Source organism: Brienomyrus brachyistius, chromosome 6 (assembly GCF_023856365.1).
Source record: "Brienomyrus brachyistius isolate T26 chromosome 6, BBRACH_0.4, whole genome shotgun sequence".
Taxonomy (NCBI): domain Eukaryota; kingdom Metazoa; phylum Chordata; class Actinopteri; order Osteoglossiformes; family Mormyridae; genus Brienomyrus; species Brienomyrus brachyistius.
This window is the reverse complement of record NC_064538.1, coordinates 22,981,106-23,001,202: the sequence shown is the minus strand read 5'-3', so window position 1 is coordinate 23,001,202 and position 20,097 is coordinate 22,981,106. Positions and strand designations below refer to the sequence as shown.

At 44.5% G+C, this 20,097-nt stretch overlaps 1 protein-coding gene across 9 annotated transcripts in view; it reads left to right on the top strand.

The window, feature by feature from the left end:
- The window catches only part of LOC125745331 (MICOS complex subunit mic25a-like), a 74,343-nt gene that overhangs the window by 42,487 nt on the left and 11,759 nt on the right, over nucleotides 1-20,097 (top strand). For 6 of the 9 annotated variants that reach the window (XR_007398623.1, XR_007398622.1, XR_007398621.1 and 3 more), the window contains exon 7: nucleotides 13,596-13,731. Coding sequence is in view for 3 of the 9 variants with exons in the window: in XM_049018085.1 (XP_048874042.1) it covers nucleotides 13,596-13,731 (136 nt within the window). In the remaining 6 variants the exon portion in view is untranslated. Of the gene's footprint in view, nucleotides 1-1,173; nucleotides 1,196-13,595; nucleotides 13,732-20,097 lie in introns of all 9 variants that reach the window. The other 3 variants (XR_007398624.1, XR_007398625.1, XR_007398626.1) reach the window with 1 other exon arrangement.

Sequence of the window (20,097 nt, the reverse complement as noted above, 5' to 3'; positions counted from 1 at the left end):
TTTTCCAAGAAAGCAACCGTTGTATCCTTGATGTTTGGGGTGGGGCAAGAACCACATCCAGGGATTCTTATCATGCTCTGTACTTCTGTTCTTTGTATTGGAACTGCTTTTTGGCAAAGGAAGATGATGTCAAACGGGTATGTAAGAACGCAAGTTCAGTCAAGAACGCATATTGAGAAATGCCTTTGGTCTTGTAGCATTTACCTTGACCATGCTTGGGTATTACATTCTTCTTTTCCTCCTCAGACAGCTCTTTGCTTCTCCTTATCTTGGTACTTTTTTCAAAATAGGCTCAGTGACTGATTATAAGATTGAAGACACCTGTAATGCTAATTTAAGTAAATTATCTGTTTGAGATATCACTACAGTGTAATTATTTCTTTTAACTTCCAAGTGGTCCCAATAATATTTTTTTTTAATGCCATTTTCTTTTTGTAATTATTTACAATAATTATGTTGTCATAAATCAAAAGTGTCTGCTTTATGGATTACAGAGTACTGGATGGTGGATGCCACTTTTGTCAGTTTGAAGTACAGCTTGGCAATAAAAGTGATGTATATACCTATCATTGTATTCCCCAAAGTCCGGGTTATACATACGGTTTAGGGACCAGTCTGCTGCAAATGCCTCGCTTGGTAGCATGACAACTCAAAAACCATCTGATGGATCTTTTTTAAACTTTTCAGAGGTATTGTATGGGTGACAAATTGGAACTAATTAAATTTTGAGACACAAGTAACCATCTAATTGGAAGGGAAAGATTCTGCAAATTGTCATAAAAGTGAATGTGTACTTTCAGACTTACATGTCACAAGGACTCACAGCATTCAGGACACATTTTGAACTTTCACATTTCCTGGAGATCCATCCAGTACTTTGAGAATTATTGTATAGGTTGGTCACTATGGGAGGAGTATGGATTGGGTGGGAGGAGCAAGTGACAGCTCTCTAGGGAATGATATTATGTCATTCTGTAAGCCTTCTTTCTAGTTTAAAATCTAAATGACAAGGAAATGAGAAATTTCAATAAACTGTTGATAAGGAACATTGCTTAATAGCACATATCAGCCTATCATATCGCAGATCAGAGACAGCATTGTAGACTCTGGACAACCTAAAACGGAGGCTGTGGTCACCCGCCATCTAAACATATTCTTTGAATCTTTTTGCAGACTTCCCAGGAACATTTTACAGGTCAGTCATCCTAAAACTGTAGGTTGCATGATGCTTTTCTATTCTGTATATCTATAATAGTTTTTTTTTTTTTTTCATTGCTATTTTCGGTAGCAGTCCGATAACCAGTCAGCGAAATCTATTGGGGGAATCTTTCCGAAATGTATAGTTGGGGAATTTAATCATGTTATGTTTTTTTAGAAGTGGGGAGAGTGTGTAATGTGGGCTTGTGGCAATATTTTTGTTATGCTACGCTATTTTTATTCAGCAAAGTTTTTTTATATGCATGTGGGTGGCACTGAACGCATGCCTAGTAGGATTTCGGGTGAACTCACTCAGTTTTGCCATGTAGATGTGCCATTCTGGTTCTTTCTATGTGTCACCATGCATATTACCATTCATTTTGTAATCACATGTGCAACCTTGCTCATTTATTGGCAGTGATACTCCTGGTAGTATGCATGCGTTTACAGTTTATGGCCCAGAGTTATTCTACTCCATTGGGCCCTTGAACAAGGCCCTTAACCTGCAACTGCTTTGTTCTGGGTATGACGTTAATCTACATCCAGCCCTATAAGGAGGTCCTCCAACTTACAGAGAATAACTTGGGGGTTGCTCCAGCCACCAAAAAAAAAACTCATACTGATCCATTCGGACTGGTGTGGTGCTGAGGTATCACCCACCACAGGGCTGCACTTAAGATCTCATCCTTGAGGTGGTTTGTTGTGTGGTGGGTGTGGCGGCATGCTGTAATCAGTGCATGGTCCTTACCGCCACCTCCTCTCGCAGTTAGCCAAACAAAATGACATGGTGAGGGAAAACCATGAGACTTTGAAAAGGCTGATTAATGCAATTTATTTCTTGGGTCAGCAGGACATTTAGAAGACATGATAAAGGTGAAAACTGTGATAGCAATGTACAGGATAATACATTTTGAATGGATGACATATTTTACATTGTTATAAAGATATGTGCTCAGAATGGACGAAGTTGCACTGAGAAACATAGTACGTTATGCATTATTGAAAAGATTTGAGTGAATAAATCTACTACTGTAAAACCCATATGTTTTCTTTAGCCAAGAATTCAAATAACCAAAACGTTATATTTATTATATTGAAAATTAATTAGTGAACTCTAATTAAGAAATTGAGAGCACAAAAAAGTAAATTGGGTGCACAATTTAGGGATTTTGTTTGCTTGCTTTAGTATTTCATGGGAATGTGAAATTAAATTGTATACATGATTTAATACAACATGCCCACCAGAAAAAAAATAAGAAAAAAGCTCTGAATGTACAAGTTGTCAGGTTTGGCGGGTGCGGACAGGCAGGCTGGCGGGTAGGAGGCAGGGAAAGATGAGGCAGGCAGGCGGAATACGGGGAAAACTGGGGATTTACTGGGGAGACCGGGTAAACAGCGACTAGGAAACATAACGCTAATAACATCAATGACGGACAACAAGCAGGGCAAGACGTGGACTGAAATAGACAAGACAGGGCGAAACAACAGGATACAGCTGGGCAAGATCGGGGAAGCACACGTGGATAATCAGGGGGCGTGGCACACACGAGGATAATCAGGGGGCGTGGCACACACGAGGATCGGACGAGCCGGGCGCGACACAAGCAGTGTATCTGTTACAGTTCTTACAGTTATGTCTCAGAAAATGTTGGTTGAACTGCAAAACGTAAATAGAATATAATAATTTAAATATATACATAATAGATATGATGTTTTAAGATATGGATTAAGACATACAAAAATAAATACAGGTATCCTTTTAATTGGTGGAGAAAGATTGTGCAAATTGGCATGTAAGTGGAACACACAATAAATGAACAGATGTGGATTCAGACTCCAAGCATTTTGGTAAAAACACATCAATGGGCTTTTGCATTTCCAGGGAATCCATCCAGTTCTTCTAGGAATTGTAGAGGCTGGGGGTGTGGGAGGGAGTAAGGATTAGATGTGCGGAGCTGGTGATAATACATGTCTATAAGCTGCCTGACTTAAAGACAGTTGTGACTTAAATATTTATTATCAGCTGTGGCAAGCACCCATTACACAGTATTTGCCGCTGCATATATTTTGAAATAGCGAATAACTATTACTGACAACTGACACTGTGACCATGAGACTCATAAATGTTTTGTTCCTGCAAGGACACAAGACATGGTTACTGGGTGGCGAAAGCACACTAGTGAAAGACAGATTGGGTTGGGGGAGGGGGCGCGGGGGCCAAATTAATGAGAAAGACCAAGCAGCACTGGAGTAAAAGCAAACGGCGTGGAAAGAAAGCCGCTCCTACATCAACATGAGATAAAGGCAGGTTCTAACCGGTCTGGCTGCGCGTGTCTGGGGCTGGACTCACTCAGGGAGCGTCTGTGTTACACCACCAGTGCTCATTAGTGTCCAGAAACAGCCCCCGCTTCCAGCCCCCGCTTCTCCCGGTGTTTGGCGGGGGCTTAATGCAGCTCACGTTCGTCCTGTGGCACGCGGGGGGGATATGACCAGAGACGGCCATAAGGCAATCGCTCCATATTAACCGGGATCCATGGGATCTTTTGCCAGATTTTTGCACAACCGTTCCTTGATGTTACAAAAGGAGCAAAAGCTTTTGGAGGTGGGTGGTACAAGGGTAAGGGCTCAGGAAATACGTTCCCGGGGTTTGCATTACACAGCCGAAACCATTCCCCGTACTTAGTGTTTATACAGAAGAGCCGCTGCTGCCGTGGCGACGAGACGTCAGGAGAACCGTGTGATTCAGTGAAAGGGAGTTACAGCTCTACACTCTCTCGACAAAAATGTAAGATCAGGTGCTCCTGTGTGCTTGTGCTGTGATGTATGTGGCTTGTGACAGGTTACCTGCAGAACAGCCTCATAATGGAGGCAACAAATTAGCAATGAAGGTTTTGTAACAGAATCAGCATATTATGAAATTATTCCATACTGGGGAAAAATGCTGTGACCTGTATTAATCCATACTCGATCTGTCCCCTATTTTCATAGGCATTTTATACTCTCCCAGATGGCAAGTTTTAATGGGATGGGGGTCTCCTGTAATACTTCAGAATGAAAGCAGCTACCCTACGAGTGACGTACGTCCTGGTGAGACTGGGCTGTTGTTTGAGAAACTGTCCATCTGCCCTCTATCAAGTAATCTTGCTATTATAACAGGATGACATCACCTGTCTTTCAGGCATGTGTTACCTGAGCAGCTGTGTGTGAGGGCACATTATGTTACTTGCGTTTAGTGCCACTGCAATCCTCCAGTGCCGTGATGCTTTGAGTCTCCCTAGCACAGGGGTGGCCAGTCTTATCCAGAAAGGGCCGTTGTAATATGCAGGTTTTTTGCTGCAACTCCCTAATTAGGTCACTAATTAGAGGACTGATTGGCTGAAGTGTTCTCACTCCTGGGTTTGAAAAGCTGACCTAAAGGTTATCCCAAAAGCCTGCATACACACCGGCCCTTTGCGGATAAGATTGCCCAGCCCTGCCCTAGCATCTGCAGTGAACTTCGTGCCACTGCCTGTGCCACCGTGGTTGCAGCTGGGGCTGGTGCCTCCAGTCCCTCACACACCATGAGCCTCCTCAGATTCATTTCCTCCAGCTGTCACCTCTTACCTGTGTCTGTCTCCTTCACATGCTCCTCGGTGAGGTAACGGCACATAATTATCGGCCTGACATCAAGTCCACCACCACAGAGTGGTATTTTAACAGTTTCTTATTGATGAAGCAAGGCACATTTTCTTGTTTGTTTTACACCCAAATTGTACTGTGGAAAAAAAATGTATAAGCACACCACATGCAGAGTCTGATATAAAGCATTTATTATAACAAAAAGCCCCTTTTTCTCCAAGGAATCAACAAATCTGTAAAGGATTTCCTGACATTTTGCTACAGTGTGAGGAAGTAAACTTCTGGAAAACAGCTACAAAATGTCTGACAATTTACAATTTAAGTAGCCTAGACATATAATTCTATGCAAAATGCTGCACAAAATGGCAGTAATTGTTGTATTTGCCTGGCTCCAGTTTTCACCCAGAGTAGCTTACTTTTCATCTGTTTTTTTTTTAATCTGAGTATTGGACTGGAGAACGTTAGCAAGGATAAAAGAGCAAGGGCCTCCTTGGAAGGGGCTGGACTTAACTGGGTAGCCTGAACTGGACAGCCTTCAAGTCAGTGTCCTGAACCTCGTGCTGCCTGCTGCCCCACTGGTGCAAACTGCTGTGCTGTGTACGTGTAAGCAAAGCACACCTGTCCCAGCAAGGCAGCACAGCTAGGGGAACCGTTAATGGCAAAATGATTATAGTTGCGCCAGTAGCCCAGCAGTCCCTTATAGCATGTGTCACATCCGGGGGCGGCCAGCTGTAGGTAACAGATGACCACAGAGACTCTCCTGCTACGTTTCCAAAGAACCACACAGGCTATAGAACAGACTACAGAAAAATAAACAAGCTTTAGCTGTGCTTTCACTTATTTTTTGTTCATTCAGCTGCAACACTGAATGAAATTCACAGCTATTTTCAATTTCTTCCAACTATGCTGGAGCGATCGATCGTTTGAGCCTTCAGCTCCAGGGTTACAACTTACATTTATGTGCAGCTGGTCCGCCTCAGTATGGATGCTTCACTGAGTTTTCACGCCTAGCTATTTTTACTTGGAGAGCCAGTACCTAGTTAAATATTTCCACCAAATGATTAACAGGAGGGAAACCCGCTCTCATCACTATAATGAAGCCTGAATCAGGAGCTCATTATTCCTGGTATAATTATAAGAAAAACTTTACTAATGCTGACAAAATGGACATTCACACTTCCGCAGAAAACTGCACTGCTTTCCTTTAGAGTGTTTACACTTTTCCACACTTGGATGTATGCAGTGTGTGTATGGGGGGGGCCGGAGTGTGTGTGTGTGTGTGTGTGTGTGTGTGTGTGTGTGTGTGTGTGTGTCTGTGTATATATACTTTTTTGTGATCAACTCTTTATTAAGATAAACAGACACACACAAACGTATATATGGCACATCTCTACTGCGTGTATAGAATAGGACTGAAAGGCCACACTACATGGGGATATTATAATGAAGAATACCTAGGATGGATTATGGATGGCAAATTTTAAATACAAGCGTAGATCTTTAAGAGCCAGTTCAGTGTCGTTCCATGCACAGATTGTAGCTGGTTTAGCTTTGTTCATCAACAGTAGTTTTTTTTTTCCCCCAAATGAGACTATATCATAATGAAACGGTAACCATTATCTCACCATTTTAAAAACTGGGTTGAACCATTTATGTATGATAGCATTTTCTTGCACCAGTTGTTTTAATGTAAAATAAGAGGGCTAGTATCATTTAATAAATACAAGCATGGATTTTTGTCCAGAGGAACTTGAACCATATCAGATAACAAGGAAAAGATATGTTCCCAAAAATGTGCAGATCCCGGAACATGAGTAAATATGTACCAGTAGCATCAATATCACACATGTAACAGTCGGGGGTAGAAACCTTATGCATTTTATATCTCAGATATCTCAGATGGTGTAGTGTATGTCCTGCATGTACATTTAAAGTGAATGAAAAAGATGAGGTAGATGGATGTATATTTTATGTACATTTATATATTCTACTTTTTAATTTCCTTGGTTAAGCTATATTAAGAGATACTAAATGAAAATATTTGCAAAATAAGTTTCACAACACGTTGACTGGGAAAAAATGCTATTTTTAGTATGAGCTAATTAAATGTGTTTCTGTGTAAAACCTTTCATAGTAGCTAGGTTATTCATTATATTCATAAAGACCTCTTATCTTTTAATCCTGTTTCCAGTTGAGACCACGTCCAGAGAAAATGTAGTGTTTTCATTTCTCTGGAAGAACGTTTCAGATTTACATATTTATAGATATCATTACCTGATTTTGTCCACTTATTCTTTCTTGTAAAAGTACTATTGGAATCAAAAACAGTATAAAAAGCGATTTTAAAAATGAGATGTCAATGAATTGCACATTTTTTGGGAGATTTCAGAAGAGATGGAGTCAGGAGAGAAGAAACTGGCAAGATCTCATAGCTGAGGTCTCGTTCCTAGGTGACGCGAGGCGATAAAGTGTGACAAGTGCACGGGCCTCCAGTGATCTGCTACTTAGATTTCCAGGAAAAGGCCTTCTGTGAAATCACGTCAGAGATGATTTATAACAAAAATAGGACGAGATGTGAGTCTCAGCAATGAACCTTATCTTTGTGTTCTTATCTTGGAAATGTAGAAAAAAAATGACCACTGTACATTTTTGTTTAGGGATTCATTGCTTACTTTTAAGACATTGCAGCATGCATAATACATATACATTGCAGCACATACAAAATGGCAGATGTTACTTCTGGAATTACTGATTTTTAAGGTCTTAACACAATACTTTGATTTACAACAAAGAATGAAAAATCTGCATTATGTAATTGAAATGCATGTTTCAGGTACAAGTCAATATATCGCAGACTCCATATATTTTTTAAAGGAACAGACAAGCACTTAACACACCAGGATTTGTGACATTGTTTTCATAAAGTTTTAATGTTTAATGATGTTTGTTATAATAGCAATCCGAAGTTTCAGTGAAATGTTGCAGCCCTGTTTGCACCTCGGTTCAAAAGTGTGAGCTGGTTTCGCTTTTGCTTCATTCTGTATGTGCAGTTCAAACACACGGAGTCTGAATAATTTTGTTTTCCCAGTAAAATACACATTTGCCATGTATTTCCTGACAAGACACATTTATTGCGTTTCTCCCCACCTTAACGGTTTGTTATTTCTGACCGTGCCGCCGTCTTTGTCATCTTAAACAGCGCATTAGAGACGCGTGTGCAGGGGGCGCTCGCAGTGCCGCGGCTCCCCGTCTGTCTAGACCGCACCCGCTCCTGCCTGGGGGGGCGGATCTCAGCTAATGGCAAACTGCAGCCGGCTGCACCAGCCAATTAGTCTGGCCCCGGTTTGTTCGTTTCCAGAGGAAAGCGTTCATTATGGGAGACGGAAGCTATCTGGGGCCGGGGAAAACCGATATTTAGCGCATCACAGCGTGCAGCGCTGACAGCTTCCACAGAGTGGAACGGCTCTTTGTTCCGTCTTCGGCAGACTCTGTTTGAACTCTGCGCCTGCGTGACAAAATGGGGGCTGACTCGTGGCTTCACGCCAACTCTGCCATGCACAGAAACCATGTAGACTGCTTATTTTACTGGATTATTCCCCCACTTTGTCTGTAGAGCCACATTTACTGGTTTTGTGTACCTGGAAGGGGGTGGCTCTGTGGATTAGGATTCAGCGTGTATGATCAGAAGGTTGCTGATTCAAATCCCCTCTTGTAGACGGGTTATTTTCCTGGATTATTTCCCCAATTTGTCTGTAGATCCACCCTTACTGGTTTTGTGTACCTGGTCGGGGGTGGCTATGTGGATTAATACTGTGGGATCAGAAGGTTGCTGGTTCAGGTCCCCTCACTGTTGGGCCCTTAAGCAAGGCCTGTGATCCCAGCTGCTCTGGGGACTGGCTAACCCTGCTTTCAAATACTCACTGGTATGACATGTTGGACAAAAGTGTCTGCTCATTTTTCTGTTCCTTCCCCGCTGTCTCTCAAGTTGGTAGGTGCCACTTAACTGCCATGGTGGGAGACTGAATTTGGACATGATCACGAGTCTCGTGAAACGGATTGCCCCGGGTGCACTGCGGCTCACCATTGGTGCTCTTTTTCTGGGTTCATTTTACTGAGAGCTACAGAAGATAGATGACGCCCGTCTACATTTTATACATTGCGTGTTGTGCAGTGGAGTGATGCGAGTCTGCTTGGAACAGCCAGGGGATGCTGGTACAGACCCCCAGAGACACTGAACCCCTGTTCCATACAGTAGGAGCTTTGGTAGAGCGTGGTGAACAAACCCGAGATTAGAAAGGACGCTCTTAAGGTAAAACTGCTGCTTAGAAAATGCATTTGGACAAATGAACCCTTTAGAACCCCTGCTGAGGGATCCAGGCCAATTTGGGCAGTAATTATGCCCGATGTCAGGTGTGTCTTTTTCTTCTTTTTTTGAAGGGCTAAGTGCCGATTCCTTCAGGTTGGCAGGTCTGGCATGTAGAAGCAGTGAAAGGAGTTCAGCCTTTGCTTAGTCAATTGAAAAGCTGTCAGAGTTTCCGAGTCCTTGAGCCTCCACTGGAGATAAGCCCAGGCGGCCGCGAGTAGCTCGGCTCTCCGTGATGCGCCTGTAATCTAGTTAATTCAAAGTCTCGATTCGGGAAAACATGTCAAACCAATTCTCTGTCGATAAAGCTTGGTGGTTAACCACGTATAGCCGTGCCCCACTCCTTCATTAGTGGGTATCGGCAGGCTTCCCAGATTCGGATTCAGCCGGTGGTTTTCATTTGAACCACCTGTTACCGCACACCTTTGACGGAGCTTGAAATAGCTTCCTGCTAGTTGTGCCCCTACACACAGTCTCTGGGCTTATCCTGAACTCCTGAGTTCAAGTCCAAGAACTCAAGCAAACCTGGCCTGGCAGTTGTGGTGGTGTTTCTGTCACAAACCTGACCGTTTCCTTTAGTGTAAATATAAGCCTTCTGACCCACCCTGACAAATACTTCTGATTTCCGTCTCTCATCTCTGATCCCCGGTTTCCAAGGATTCTGCGTTACACCATGATGTGAAATTACAACCTTTTGTACGTCCTGCTGTAATTCTGTTAGTGACATCAGTGGGGACTTAAAGCCCTGTTACAGTTTGCTTATCAGTTTAAACTGAGCAAGAAAATTGCTACTTTGCAGTTAATCTCAGGATGTAATATATGCTAAGCTTGGGGTCTTTGGCTCGTCACCTGCGTCATTCATATGACATAGCAGTTCTATTTCTGTTTGTTTTATCTGTGCATTTCAGTGCTTCCCTCCCGTTTCAAGCTCGGCTGAGCAGCAGAAGTCTGACTTTGCTTCGCTGTGTGGGCTTCATCTGGAGAGATTAAAAAAATATTGGGAAGTGTTTGGTGATTAGCACTTTATCCCCGCACATTTCATGATATACTCACAGATGTACAATGGAAATCACAGTGCAGGCCACTTCTCCTGAAAAGTAGTTAAAGTAATTCCGCTAATATTTTTATTAAGGGCTTCAGCTTCCGTTTGGTTCCAGAAAGCACTGCGCTTGGACTGAGGCGAGCCAATTTTCTGCTTCAGACTCCTTTATTAAACTGCCTCCTCTATCAGCTGCCTTCTGCTGCTCGACGGAGGCACTTTATTTTAAACGAAAGGAGAGTTTCTTATCTGGCAGAGGAACGAACGTGGCCACTATTGGTTTCCTCTAAAGGGTAATTAAAGGGAAGGATGGGGGGGGCTCTCTAGCTTAGGAGGACAGGCTCGCATGCATCCCATAAATGGGGAGACCCAGAGTACCCACTCCCCCCCCCGTTCCTCCTGCACAATGTACTAGATGTACTGTCGCATATAAAATATGTTACGAGTAGGGAAGGTAACGTGGAGGATAATGGTAACGTGTTCAGTACGGGATACGGGATCTGGGTAGTGGGTAAGTAGGCAAATTTCTTCTGTCCATCTGTCAGATTTCTTTGCTGGCTCTGACATACTGAATCCCGTGCCTTTGAACGTTTCACGCCCCCCACTGATGGTGATAAAAAGTACGACGGTCAATTAATTTTCCACATTTTATGGACTGAACTATTGGGGCGAATTCTGTTTGTCCAGTTTGGATCTGGTTCTTCCAGTCCATTAGAGCCTGGGAAGTGACGCAGAAATGGGCATCTATACGCCCGCCAGCAGGCATGTATGAGTGTGGCTACAGCCTGCCTTACACTTGGGGCATGTGGGTTACCATCGCCGGGGAGGAGCTGTTTGGAAGCCACACTGGTTGAATGCGACCTATGCTTGCAGTCACTGATTTCACTCCATGTGGGTGTAGACGGAGGTGTTTGTTTCATCCCGTCTGTGAGCAGGGGAAGAATGTGATCAGAAACATGTTTGTTTAACCTTTCTTGTCTAGCCCCCCCAGTGGCGTGTAATCAGGACCATTAATGAGAATGTGCAGCCTGGGAGACAATATGCAGATCAGTAGCACCGGGGGCACCCAGCGGCACCTGCAGGGGCTCAGCGTGTGGGGAGTGCAGAGGAGGCACTTTCAGAAGGGAAGGATTGGCCTTACATATGTGTTTGCGTGCATAGATGCAGAAAGAGCTAGTGTTTATGTGTGTGAGCAGGATTGAAGCCGTTTGTGCATTGAGGGGGTGGTTGTGTGTGTGTGTGTGTTTTGTGTATATATATATATATATATAAAATATAGTGTATGGCTGGTGCAGTGGTGCAAATTAGCACTGTAATGCACTGGACGGTCCCAACAATAATATGAATACAAACGTATGTGTGTGTGTGTGTGTGTGTGTGTGTGTGTGTGTGTGTGTGTGTGTGTGTGTGTACCCAAGAATTTGTGAAGGACAGCCCAACCGGTTAGCTACATGAAGATGAGTTAGCCTGTCAGTCTGTGTGTCCGTTCCTGCTGCCACGACTGTCACTCCAGAGAGGTTGCCAAGGTGACCGTTTATCACTGCCTATGGGTTATTTATCATTGTTTTGTGAGTCACTGTTATAATGTCAGGTTGGTGATAATGAATATTTTTCCTCATACGGGCGGCTGGTCCGAGCTGCGGCTTCACTGCCTTCTCTCTTCCCCATCTACAAAAAAGAAATTGTGTAGCAGCTTGGGGCTGTGGGAGTCATTTATATGTGGGAAACGCGGGTAATTGCTGTGAGCAGAGACGACGTGCCGACCCGTCACACGGGAAGCAAGGCAGATACGTAAATAAGCTAATGGGTATGCGGAAACATACATAAATAAATAAAACTGGTTTGAGTTGGAAGATTCCGGCGACTCGGAAGATTAGGTCCACGTCTCTGCTGTTTGCGTGTTTGCCACAGCAGAGGTGGTAAAGTTCCCCAGGGTTTGTATTAGCGAGAGACAGACACTTCTTACTGCAATGGTTTAGGGAGGCCCAATTGTGTCTCTGTTGGCTTCTTAGGAGGGGAAGAGATAGAGCCCCTGTTTCCACTTGCCTGGGCCCACAAACAGGCAAGATGAGCTCCTCCTGTAATTTATCTTAAGGCTGGAGTCGTGATTGACTGCTACAGAGATGAATGCCTAATCGGCCAGGCAGTCTGGGATTGCCGATGGAGGCGTGGGTAGCAGAAGGCTCGTTCTAGCGTGTGAACTGACCTTCCGTCCCTTGGCATCTCTGTGCCAACGAGTGACCAGAGGGCACCCAACCCATCGCCCACGGGCGTGTAGTATTCACAGAAGAACTTGTGTGTAAAGGTAAGGAAGAGCGAAAAATATCCAGTGTCTTTGCGGAGTTGAGCGATAATGGGCACGGCCAGATTATATGGCATACATAATCGCCATAGTTTGGGTGATCCGTGCAGGAGAGGAATTAGGTGGAGGTGGAGGGGCAAATGACACTTTAGTAACAAAACATATGGATCAAATGTGCATTCCAAACCATTTATATAACAGTTTTGGGTAAAATAGTATAATCTGTAATATTATAATTTATCTTAAATTTGGCCAATCAATCTGCTGGCGCGATAACCCCCTCCCCCCGAATTTTATCGACAGCACTCCCGCCTCCACCCTGATCGGACTCCCGCCTCCACTCTAAGCGGTGAATTTTACCCCCACACTTTGATTGCTATATTATTGATGTTCCATTGTTTTCATTCGCTCTCATTTTTCTTTCGACTTCGAAAAAATAGGCCTACCTCAGTTGTCCATTTAGGGGGCCCCCTGCCCATCCATTTCAGTCCAGCGCCCCCAGAGAAGTTAGCTCACTCCTGGTTCCTCTGCAGTTTCATTCAGCAGATTTTATCGTGGGACCCCCCTGCCAAGATGGCTTTTGAAAATTGCAGTATGGCAAGTTACATGAGAAGCATGCTAGCTAGTGATGTGTTATAAACAGAGATTGACATAACTTGCGTAAGGACACATTAGCGGTATAAAGGGTTTAATGCGCCGGTTATTTCGTGTCATAACTGCGCAAAAGCATCCTTCTCACACAGTTTAATATTTAAAAAAAAAAGTTCTTGTCATAATAGTGCACATGTGCATAAAATAGGTATTCTCAGTTTTTTTATAGTTCTATGAAACAGGTATTTTCTGGTTGTTGCGACAAGTAGCTAGTATGGAACGGAATGAGTGGTAAATATTTTTTCTCGCTAGTGTGACCATACCTTAAAACATGGAGAGGAGAAGGAACAGATATTTCACTTAGGGGAGTAAGTGTTTACTTTTTGGGATTATGAATCAAAGAAGCAGCAGAACGAGTGAAAATGAAAAATTAAGAGCAATGGAAGAAACAGAACTAACCCCCCCCCCAACATCTGTGTTTGCAGACCTCGCAGAACAGAGCCCGTCTGCACCGGCCTGCAGGACCAGATCCTCCACTGCTACCGTGAGAACCAGGGCCAGACCCTGGGCTGCTCGGGCCTGGCCAAGGAGTACATGCAGTGTGTCAACGCCATCAAGAAGGCAAGCTGCCCCCCCGCCGCCCATCAATCTTCACTATGAGGGGGTAGCTGGGTCAGGATCTTGCAGCAAAGAGCTCTTGTGCTCTCTGTAAGGCAGCAGTGGGAATGAGGAGCATGGCAGTAGCACATAGGCCTTGATTTGGCTGTGAATGAGACAGGTAGATGCTGGTGAACACTGTATGCAGCCTGTAAATGCACACAAAGTGGTGAAGCAGAGCCACGCTGTTATTATTTTACATAGGGGAACCATCCCCCCTTCCCCCAAAAGGGAAAAAGCCAAATTCTTCAGGGAGGGGGCTTGGTTCTCCTCAGTAAATTTCCTCATGTTGACCATGTGATCCAACATTGTGCTGCAGCTTGTCATTTGAGTAACCCGGCTGTTCTCAGAATAAACATGAACATTCATTCCCTTCAGTATGTTTCACGCTTTGAAAACACTATAGACATTAGTTTTTTTTGTGTTCCCTAATCTATATAGCCTTGGTATGCATTGAAGAGTCTGAGGAGATGAGATGCACGCTGGTGGTGTAGATGAGAGGCACGCTGTTGTTTTATAACAGCAGAATGTAAGGAGAGTAGGCCTCAGGCCTTGTGGCAGTGCTGGGCTGAGCTCGCGGCCTCTGGGGTGAATGTACACTTTACCTTTTTAAGTTAAAAATAGTCATTTATGCTGGTAAAATATCATTGTCTGAAAGCGTCTGATAATCTGCCTTCTGACAAAGTACCCAAAGTACACACACGGTGCACAGTGACAACACACTGACGGATCCTGAAATCATTGCTTATCAGCTCTGTGCGACTTCATCACGTAGAGATTTTGATGTTGCTAAAAATAATCAAAAACTGATAATTTTAAAACAAAATAATAAAAAAAAACATTTTCAGTGAGCACACTTTTGAGAAAGAGGTGCTCTTTGTCCCTGGCAGGGTAGGGCTATGTTGCTGTTTTTGGTTGAGTTTCCCCCACAGTGCAGGATGGAATATGTGATTTTGTGCTGCTCTTCAAAGCCTTCACTTACATCCTCACTCTTCTGTGTCGCTCTACCTGGTATTAATATTTCAGCTTGGAAGAGGAAAACTAAAGGTTAAACATCAGAACACCATTCAAGAGATGATTTTCTTCAAGGGAGATTGTTTTATTTTTATAATATATTTGGCAGACAGATTGTTTCAAAACCCGGAGAGGCCAGGTACATTTTTTCCATATTTATTTATTTGACTGCTGGGGTTTGAACCCTGAATCCTTTGTGGTTTTCCTCACAAGCCTGGTCCGTTAGACACCATACTATCAACACAGAGGTTCTGAGTTAAGCAAGAATGAGGTGATGTTTAAGGCTGGATCTAGACCTTAAAACTCCCTTTTGGAAACATTCTTTGCACATTAGGTTCTGCTGCAGTTCTGACTGCTGTCGTAAAGAAGCTGGATCACACTCAATCACACTAGTGCTCGTCAGCAGGAATCATGAGCTTCAAATGCTCTTCTAACCTTGGAAACCTGCATTGATACCCTGTGTTATTGGGTCCCTATGAGAGAAAATCTGTGCTAATTGTGTTTTTGACAAATATTCCTCTCTCATCTAGGCAAAGCTGAGTGCCAGTTGTGTTCATTAGTTTTTCAGCGTCCTGTTCTTGTTAAGTTTTGACCCCATTGCAGTCTCCGTTGACCTTGTTCTCTGAAGACACGCTTTGGTCTGGGAAGCTCTGCAGCATCGCAGTGCTGGATGCGGCTGACTAGCAGGAGTCGTCGAATAATGGCACGCTTGTTTCAACATTGTTTAACTTATTAAATACACTTTATTTGCAGAAATATCTGTGCATTTGTCTGTGTACGCATATCACTGTGCTTTTAGGTATGAATATTTGGACAAAGGACCAACCGCTGTTCTGTCTTCACTGCCAATCAGCTGACTTCATATTTTTAAATTGTAAAATATGCTTAAAATGTCTGTAAAACTTGTTAATATGTACATTGTGATGAAGGTGCAGTGTGTTAATTATATTTTATCTGATACCTTCATCCAAAGCAATTTATAGTAAAGGGAAGGGTTACATTTTGTGTATACTCTCAGGGACTAGAACCCACAACCTTTGCCTTTTTTGGGCAATTCTCTTCTTGTTGAGCTACAAGAAAACAGGCCATGTATCTGGCATTCAGTTAACCGCAACAGTTCTGAAATATCAGTATAATGATTAAAAATTGCACAACTAAAACTAACACTGTTCTACTAAAAATTTGCAACTTAAAATGACAAAAGACAGCAAGGAGAAGCACTACACAGTACATATGTCAGTCCCTTTGCTCGCTTGTGTAGTGGCACACTTCAGTCTTTCTGCTTGTTTGGCCATTGTTTACCTCACATGTTCTGTGGAATATCCCACTTAAAATAATGCAACAATCATTAATGTGTGTGTATAACAGCATTAAAGTAAGAAATGTGTTGCAACTCAGTAACATCAGTTATCTTAAATTCCTTTTACTATATGCAGAAACCGATGCCCATTGATTTTCATTTTTATTATTTAATATGGGGAAATATTGCACAAAACACTACACAGAGTTTTTCCTTTGAAAGTTAGTATTTACAGTTATTAAATGTGATGGAAACTCATGCATACAGGATATTTTCTCATATAGTGCATGGCATGCCTGCTGCACGTGGGGGAACAAGAGGTATGGGCCGGGTCCTGCAGATTCCGCAGCTGGGCTCTCGTAGCTGCGTTCTTCCTGCTGTAGGCCACTATGTTGCCCCCCCCCCATGGAGCCCTGGCTCGCTGTGTGGCCCCCTGGGGCCCTGGCTTGTTAACCGCCACCCTGCAGAAACACGCTGTTTGTTTTTCGAGTGATGCTTAAGTGCCGCCGTGTCACTCAGCTCTGAGTCCCCCCCCCCAGCAGCATCTCCTAAACCTGATCTGCAGTTCCCACCCAAACTCCATCATTAAACATCCTGGCCGTCCATCGTGGCCCCTCCGCTCACTTTCCCGCTGTCGGATTGCAGGAATCTGTTACCATTTCGCCGGCTCTGCTGAAATTTCTCTGGGCCCACAGCTAACGAGCCTCGGCCAAGGGCTGCTTCCTCTTTGTCAAGATGCAGGATTGGCGGGGGGAGAATTTGGGATTGGCGGTGTTGGGTTGGGCTGCTTAACTCCGGTTGCCATGGCATCAGTTGCCGAGGCAAATGGCTGGTGGAAGGGAGTGCTCTGCTGTGGGATAATGAGCGAGGAGCAGAGTCTTCCTCGGCCACCGTGGCTGCTGTGCCTAACACTGTTTGCACTTCCAAGGCTCCCTCAGGTACCTCGCAGGCCCGCTAAGCATGTAAACAGCAACAATAACATGGGCGTATGTGTCCTGTCAGAGCGTGAGAGGCGGCTTGTGAGGGTGCATGATAAATGACGCCTCTTAGTGTCCCTGTCGTGGTGACACCACGCTATATGGAGAGCATTAGCGTGAGGAAAATTAAAATCACAGCAACGGCAGCGGAAAGTGCCGGTGGGAGATGGAGATGGTGGAGAGGGCGGGCACGTTGCGGAAGCTGAGGGGCAGACAGCTAGGGAGAAGGACGCCGGTTTGAGTTGCCCATCACTTGGGCTCTAATGAAGAAGAATACACCCCCAGCACGAGCTGTTCCTGCTACTGGGGGGGGGGCACTAGAGATGGCCGCTGTCCTGATAACCTGGCGCTGAATGCTAATCACTGGTCCATGGGTGTCCCCTGTCACCAGCTCCACCTGTCATTCCACCCTGGGGGGGTGTGTGCTTTTGTCAGGTATGCCGTTTTCTCTCTGCAGTGTTTTGGGTAGAAATGACCAGCCTGTACGTTGTTAGAGTGCTGGGTGTTGGTGGACTTCACTGAAACTTCCTGACAGTGCCTAAGCATCCTCTTTGCTGGATGGACGGCTGAGCAGGCGGGAGCCTCAGCATTCTCCTCCTGTCGCAGCAGAAGCCCAGATGACCTTGTCTCCTTGAGAGTGGGGGGCTGGAAGTTGGGGGTACTGAGATACTTTAAGGCAGCAGTGGGATCACGGTGATGGCGAGATGCTGCTGGGACAGGATGCAAGATGGATTAATCACCTCCACTTCAGTCTGATACTCATGCATGGTCGAGGTTCACACTCAGAACATGGTTTTGACAGACTTTCTGAGCTTTCGCCATACCCAGTTATGACCCCATGAGAGTGGGGCAGGCATGTAGTCAGGAAGTAATGTTACAGGACTGAACACTATAGTCGGTCAGCACCTACCGAGGTGGATCTGTGCCGGACTCCCCACAAAATCTCCTTCTGGCCACAGGCCTTGGTTGGGGGATTACCATATTAATAGGAAGGGGGATGAGAAATTGGATGAAGGAATTTGTAGAAGTTTTTGCCTGATGTTGGATTTTTTATTTTTTTCGGAGACGAGGGAGTTTGTTAGCAGAGCTGGGAACAGAACTCTGCTGGCTACTCAACAAGGAGACGTCTGTGCAGGAGTCAGCATTACCCCACCTTCCTTACGGAGGAGTCTCAGCTCCCACCTGACCCCACAGCCTGGCCTCCCACCTGAACCCAGGCACTGTACCAAGGAGGGGGCAGCAGCTGAAGCGGCACTTCAATTGATTAGAGTGCTGCCATTGTCTGGGCCCCTGCAGTAAACAGCCTTTCCCTCTTTTCAGAAAGTGCATCGATCCACCGGTGAAGCTCCCAACGAGAAATGAGTCAGGTTGGAGACCATTATCTCTGGCATGCAGAGGCTTTATTTTCCTTTGCTTTGTTTTGTTTTCAGACATAATGGCTTACTTGGAAGCAAATTGCGTTCTGCAAAGTTATAACTCGCAAACTCGTAAGAAAAGAAAATGCTGAAACTCTCAAACTTTTGTCCTGACAGGGAGATCTTGGTTTGATGCCATCTATTCCAAGTTATCGTAGAGAAACGTATAGAGAAACAGACCAGATTATTCCTGGTCAATTGTTCAGTGTGTCATGCACTACACAGGATGCTGTTCATGCAGGTTAACTAACCATTTACTATACAGGTGGTTTAGCTGGAATACGATTGGCCGCGTGTGTCTCTGTGTGTGAGAATGTGTATATTACATTGTGGAGACGTAACGTCACCAAAATGTGATAAAAACCTGCTATCTTGACATTTATCTGTCCCCACAAGGGAAACTCATATTTTTGAACAACCAAAATACTAAAAAAGCCAAAAGTCTTGTATTTTGTTTGATTGCTTATGATTAAGGTTAGGATTAGAGTTTTCCCATAGAAATGAATGAACAGTCCCCAGAAAAATATTGATACAAACAAGAGTGTGTGTGTACGTGTGTGCGTGCGTCTGCCCTGCCACACTAAGCAGGGGCATCTAGGCGTCTTTCTACAGAAACAAAGGAAGAAATGTACTGAACCTTGCTGGAACACAAATACCATGAGGCCTCCACCAGTTTGCCCAGTGAAATATCAGGTGGACTCCACCAGTTTGCCCATTGAAATGCCAGAAGGACTACACCAGTTTGCCCAGTGAAGAGGTTGGAGGACTCCCCCAGATTGTCCATGGAAATGGCACGAGGATATCCCCAGTTTACCCCCAGAAAATGGCACAAGGACTTCCTCAGTTTGCCCAGTGAAATGGCAGGAGGACTCCCCCAGTTTACCCAGTGAAATGGCAGGAGAACTCCCCCAGTTTACCCAGTGAAATGGCAGGAGGACTCCCCCAATTTACCCAGTGAAATGGCAGGAGGATTTCTCCTGTTTGCCCAGTGAAATGGCTGGAGGATTCCCCCTGTTTGCCCAGTGAAATGGCAGGAGGATTCCCCCAGATTGTCCAGGGAAATGGCAATACTCCCCCAGTTTGCCCAGTGAAATGGCAGGAGGACTCCCCCAGTGTACACAGTGAAATGTGCAGAGAGGAAGTATACAAATGCAAAGACAAAAGACATTTGTGGAATACAAAGTAACATGTATAAAACCTGCTGATTGTGGGAGCTCACAAAAAGACGTCGTCTTGGACACTCTCTTCCTGTGACCAGCACCTGCCCATTCAGTGTGAGCCAATGATGGGCACAACAGTTATTAAACAGAATTGAAATGCCAATGGATTCACTGGATGGAAAGGATTCTAATGTTTATTTTTTGCTTTCATAAATTAAGACAATTAGACTGGTTTGCTGTTCCTTGTTTGCATTCCCCTTTAAAAAGAAGAGCATCCCTCAGCCCATTTCCTGCTGCAGTGCTGCTGTTTACTGGGGCATGGTGCCCTGTGAGCCATATGGGGGTAAAGGGGGCTGATAGCAGACACTGCCAGCTGTGTGGGACCCCTGCTGCCTGGGCTGCCAGCTGGCTGGGCTATAAAGCCAGGCTGAGGGGATCGGGAGTGTGACTGGAACCAGTAGCCC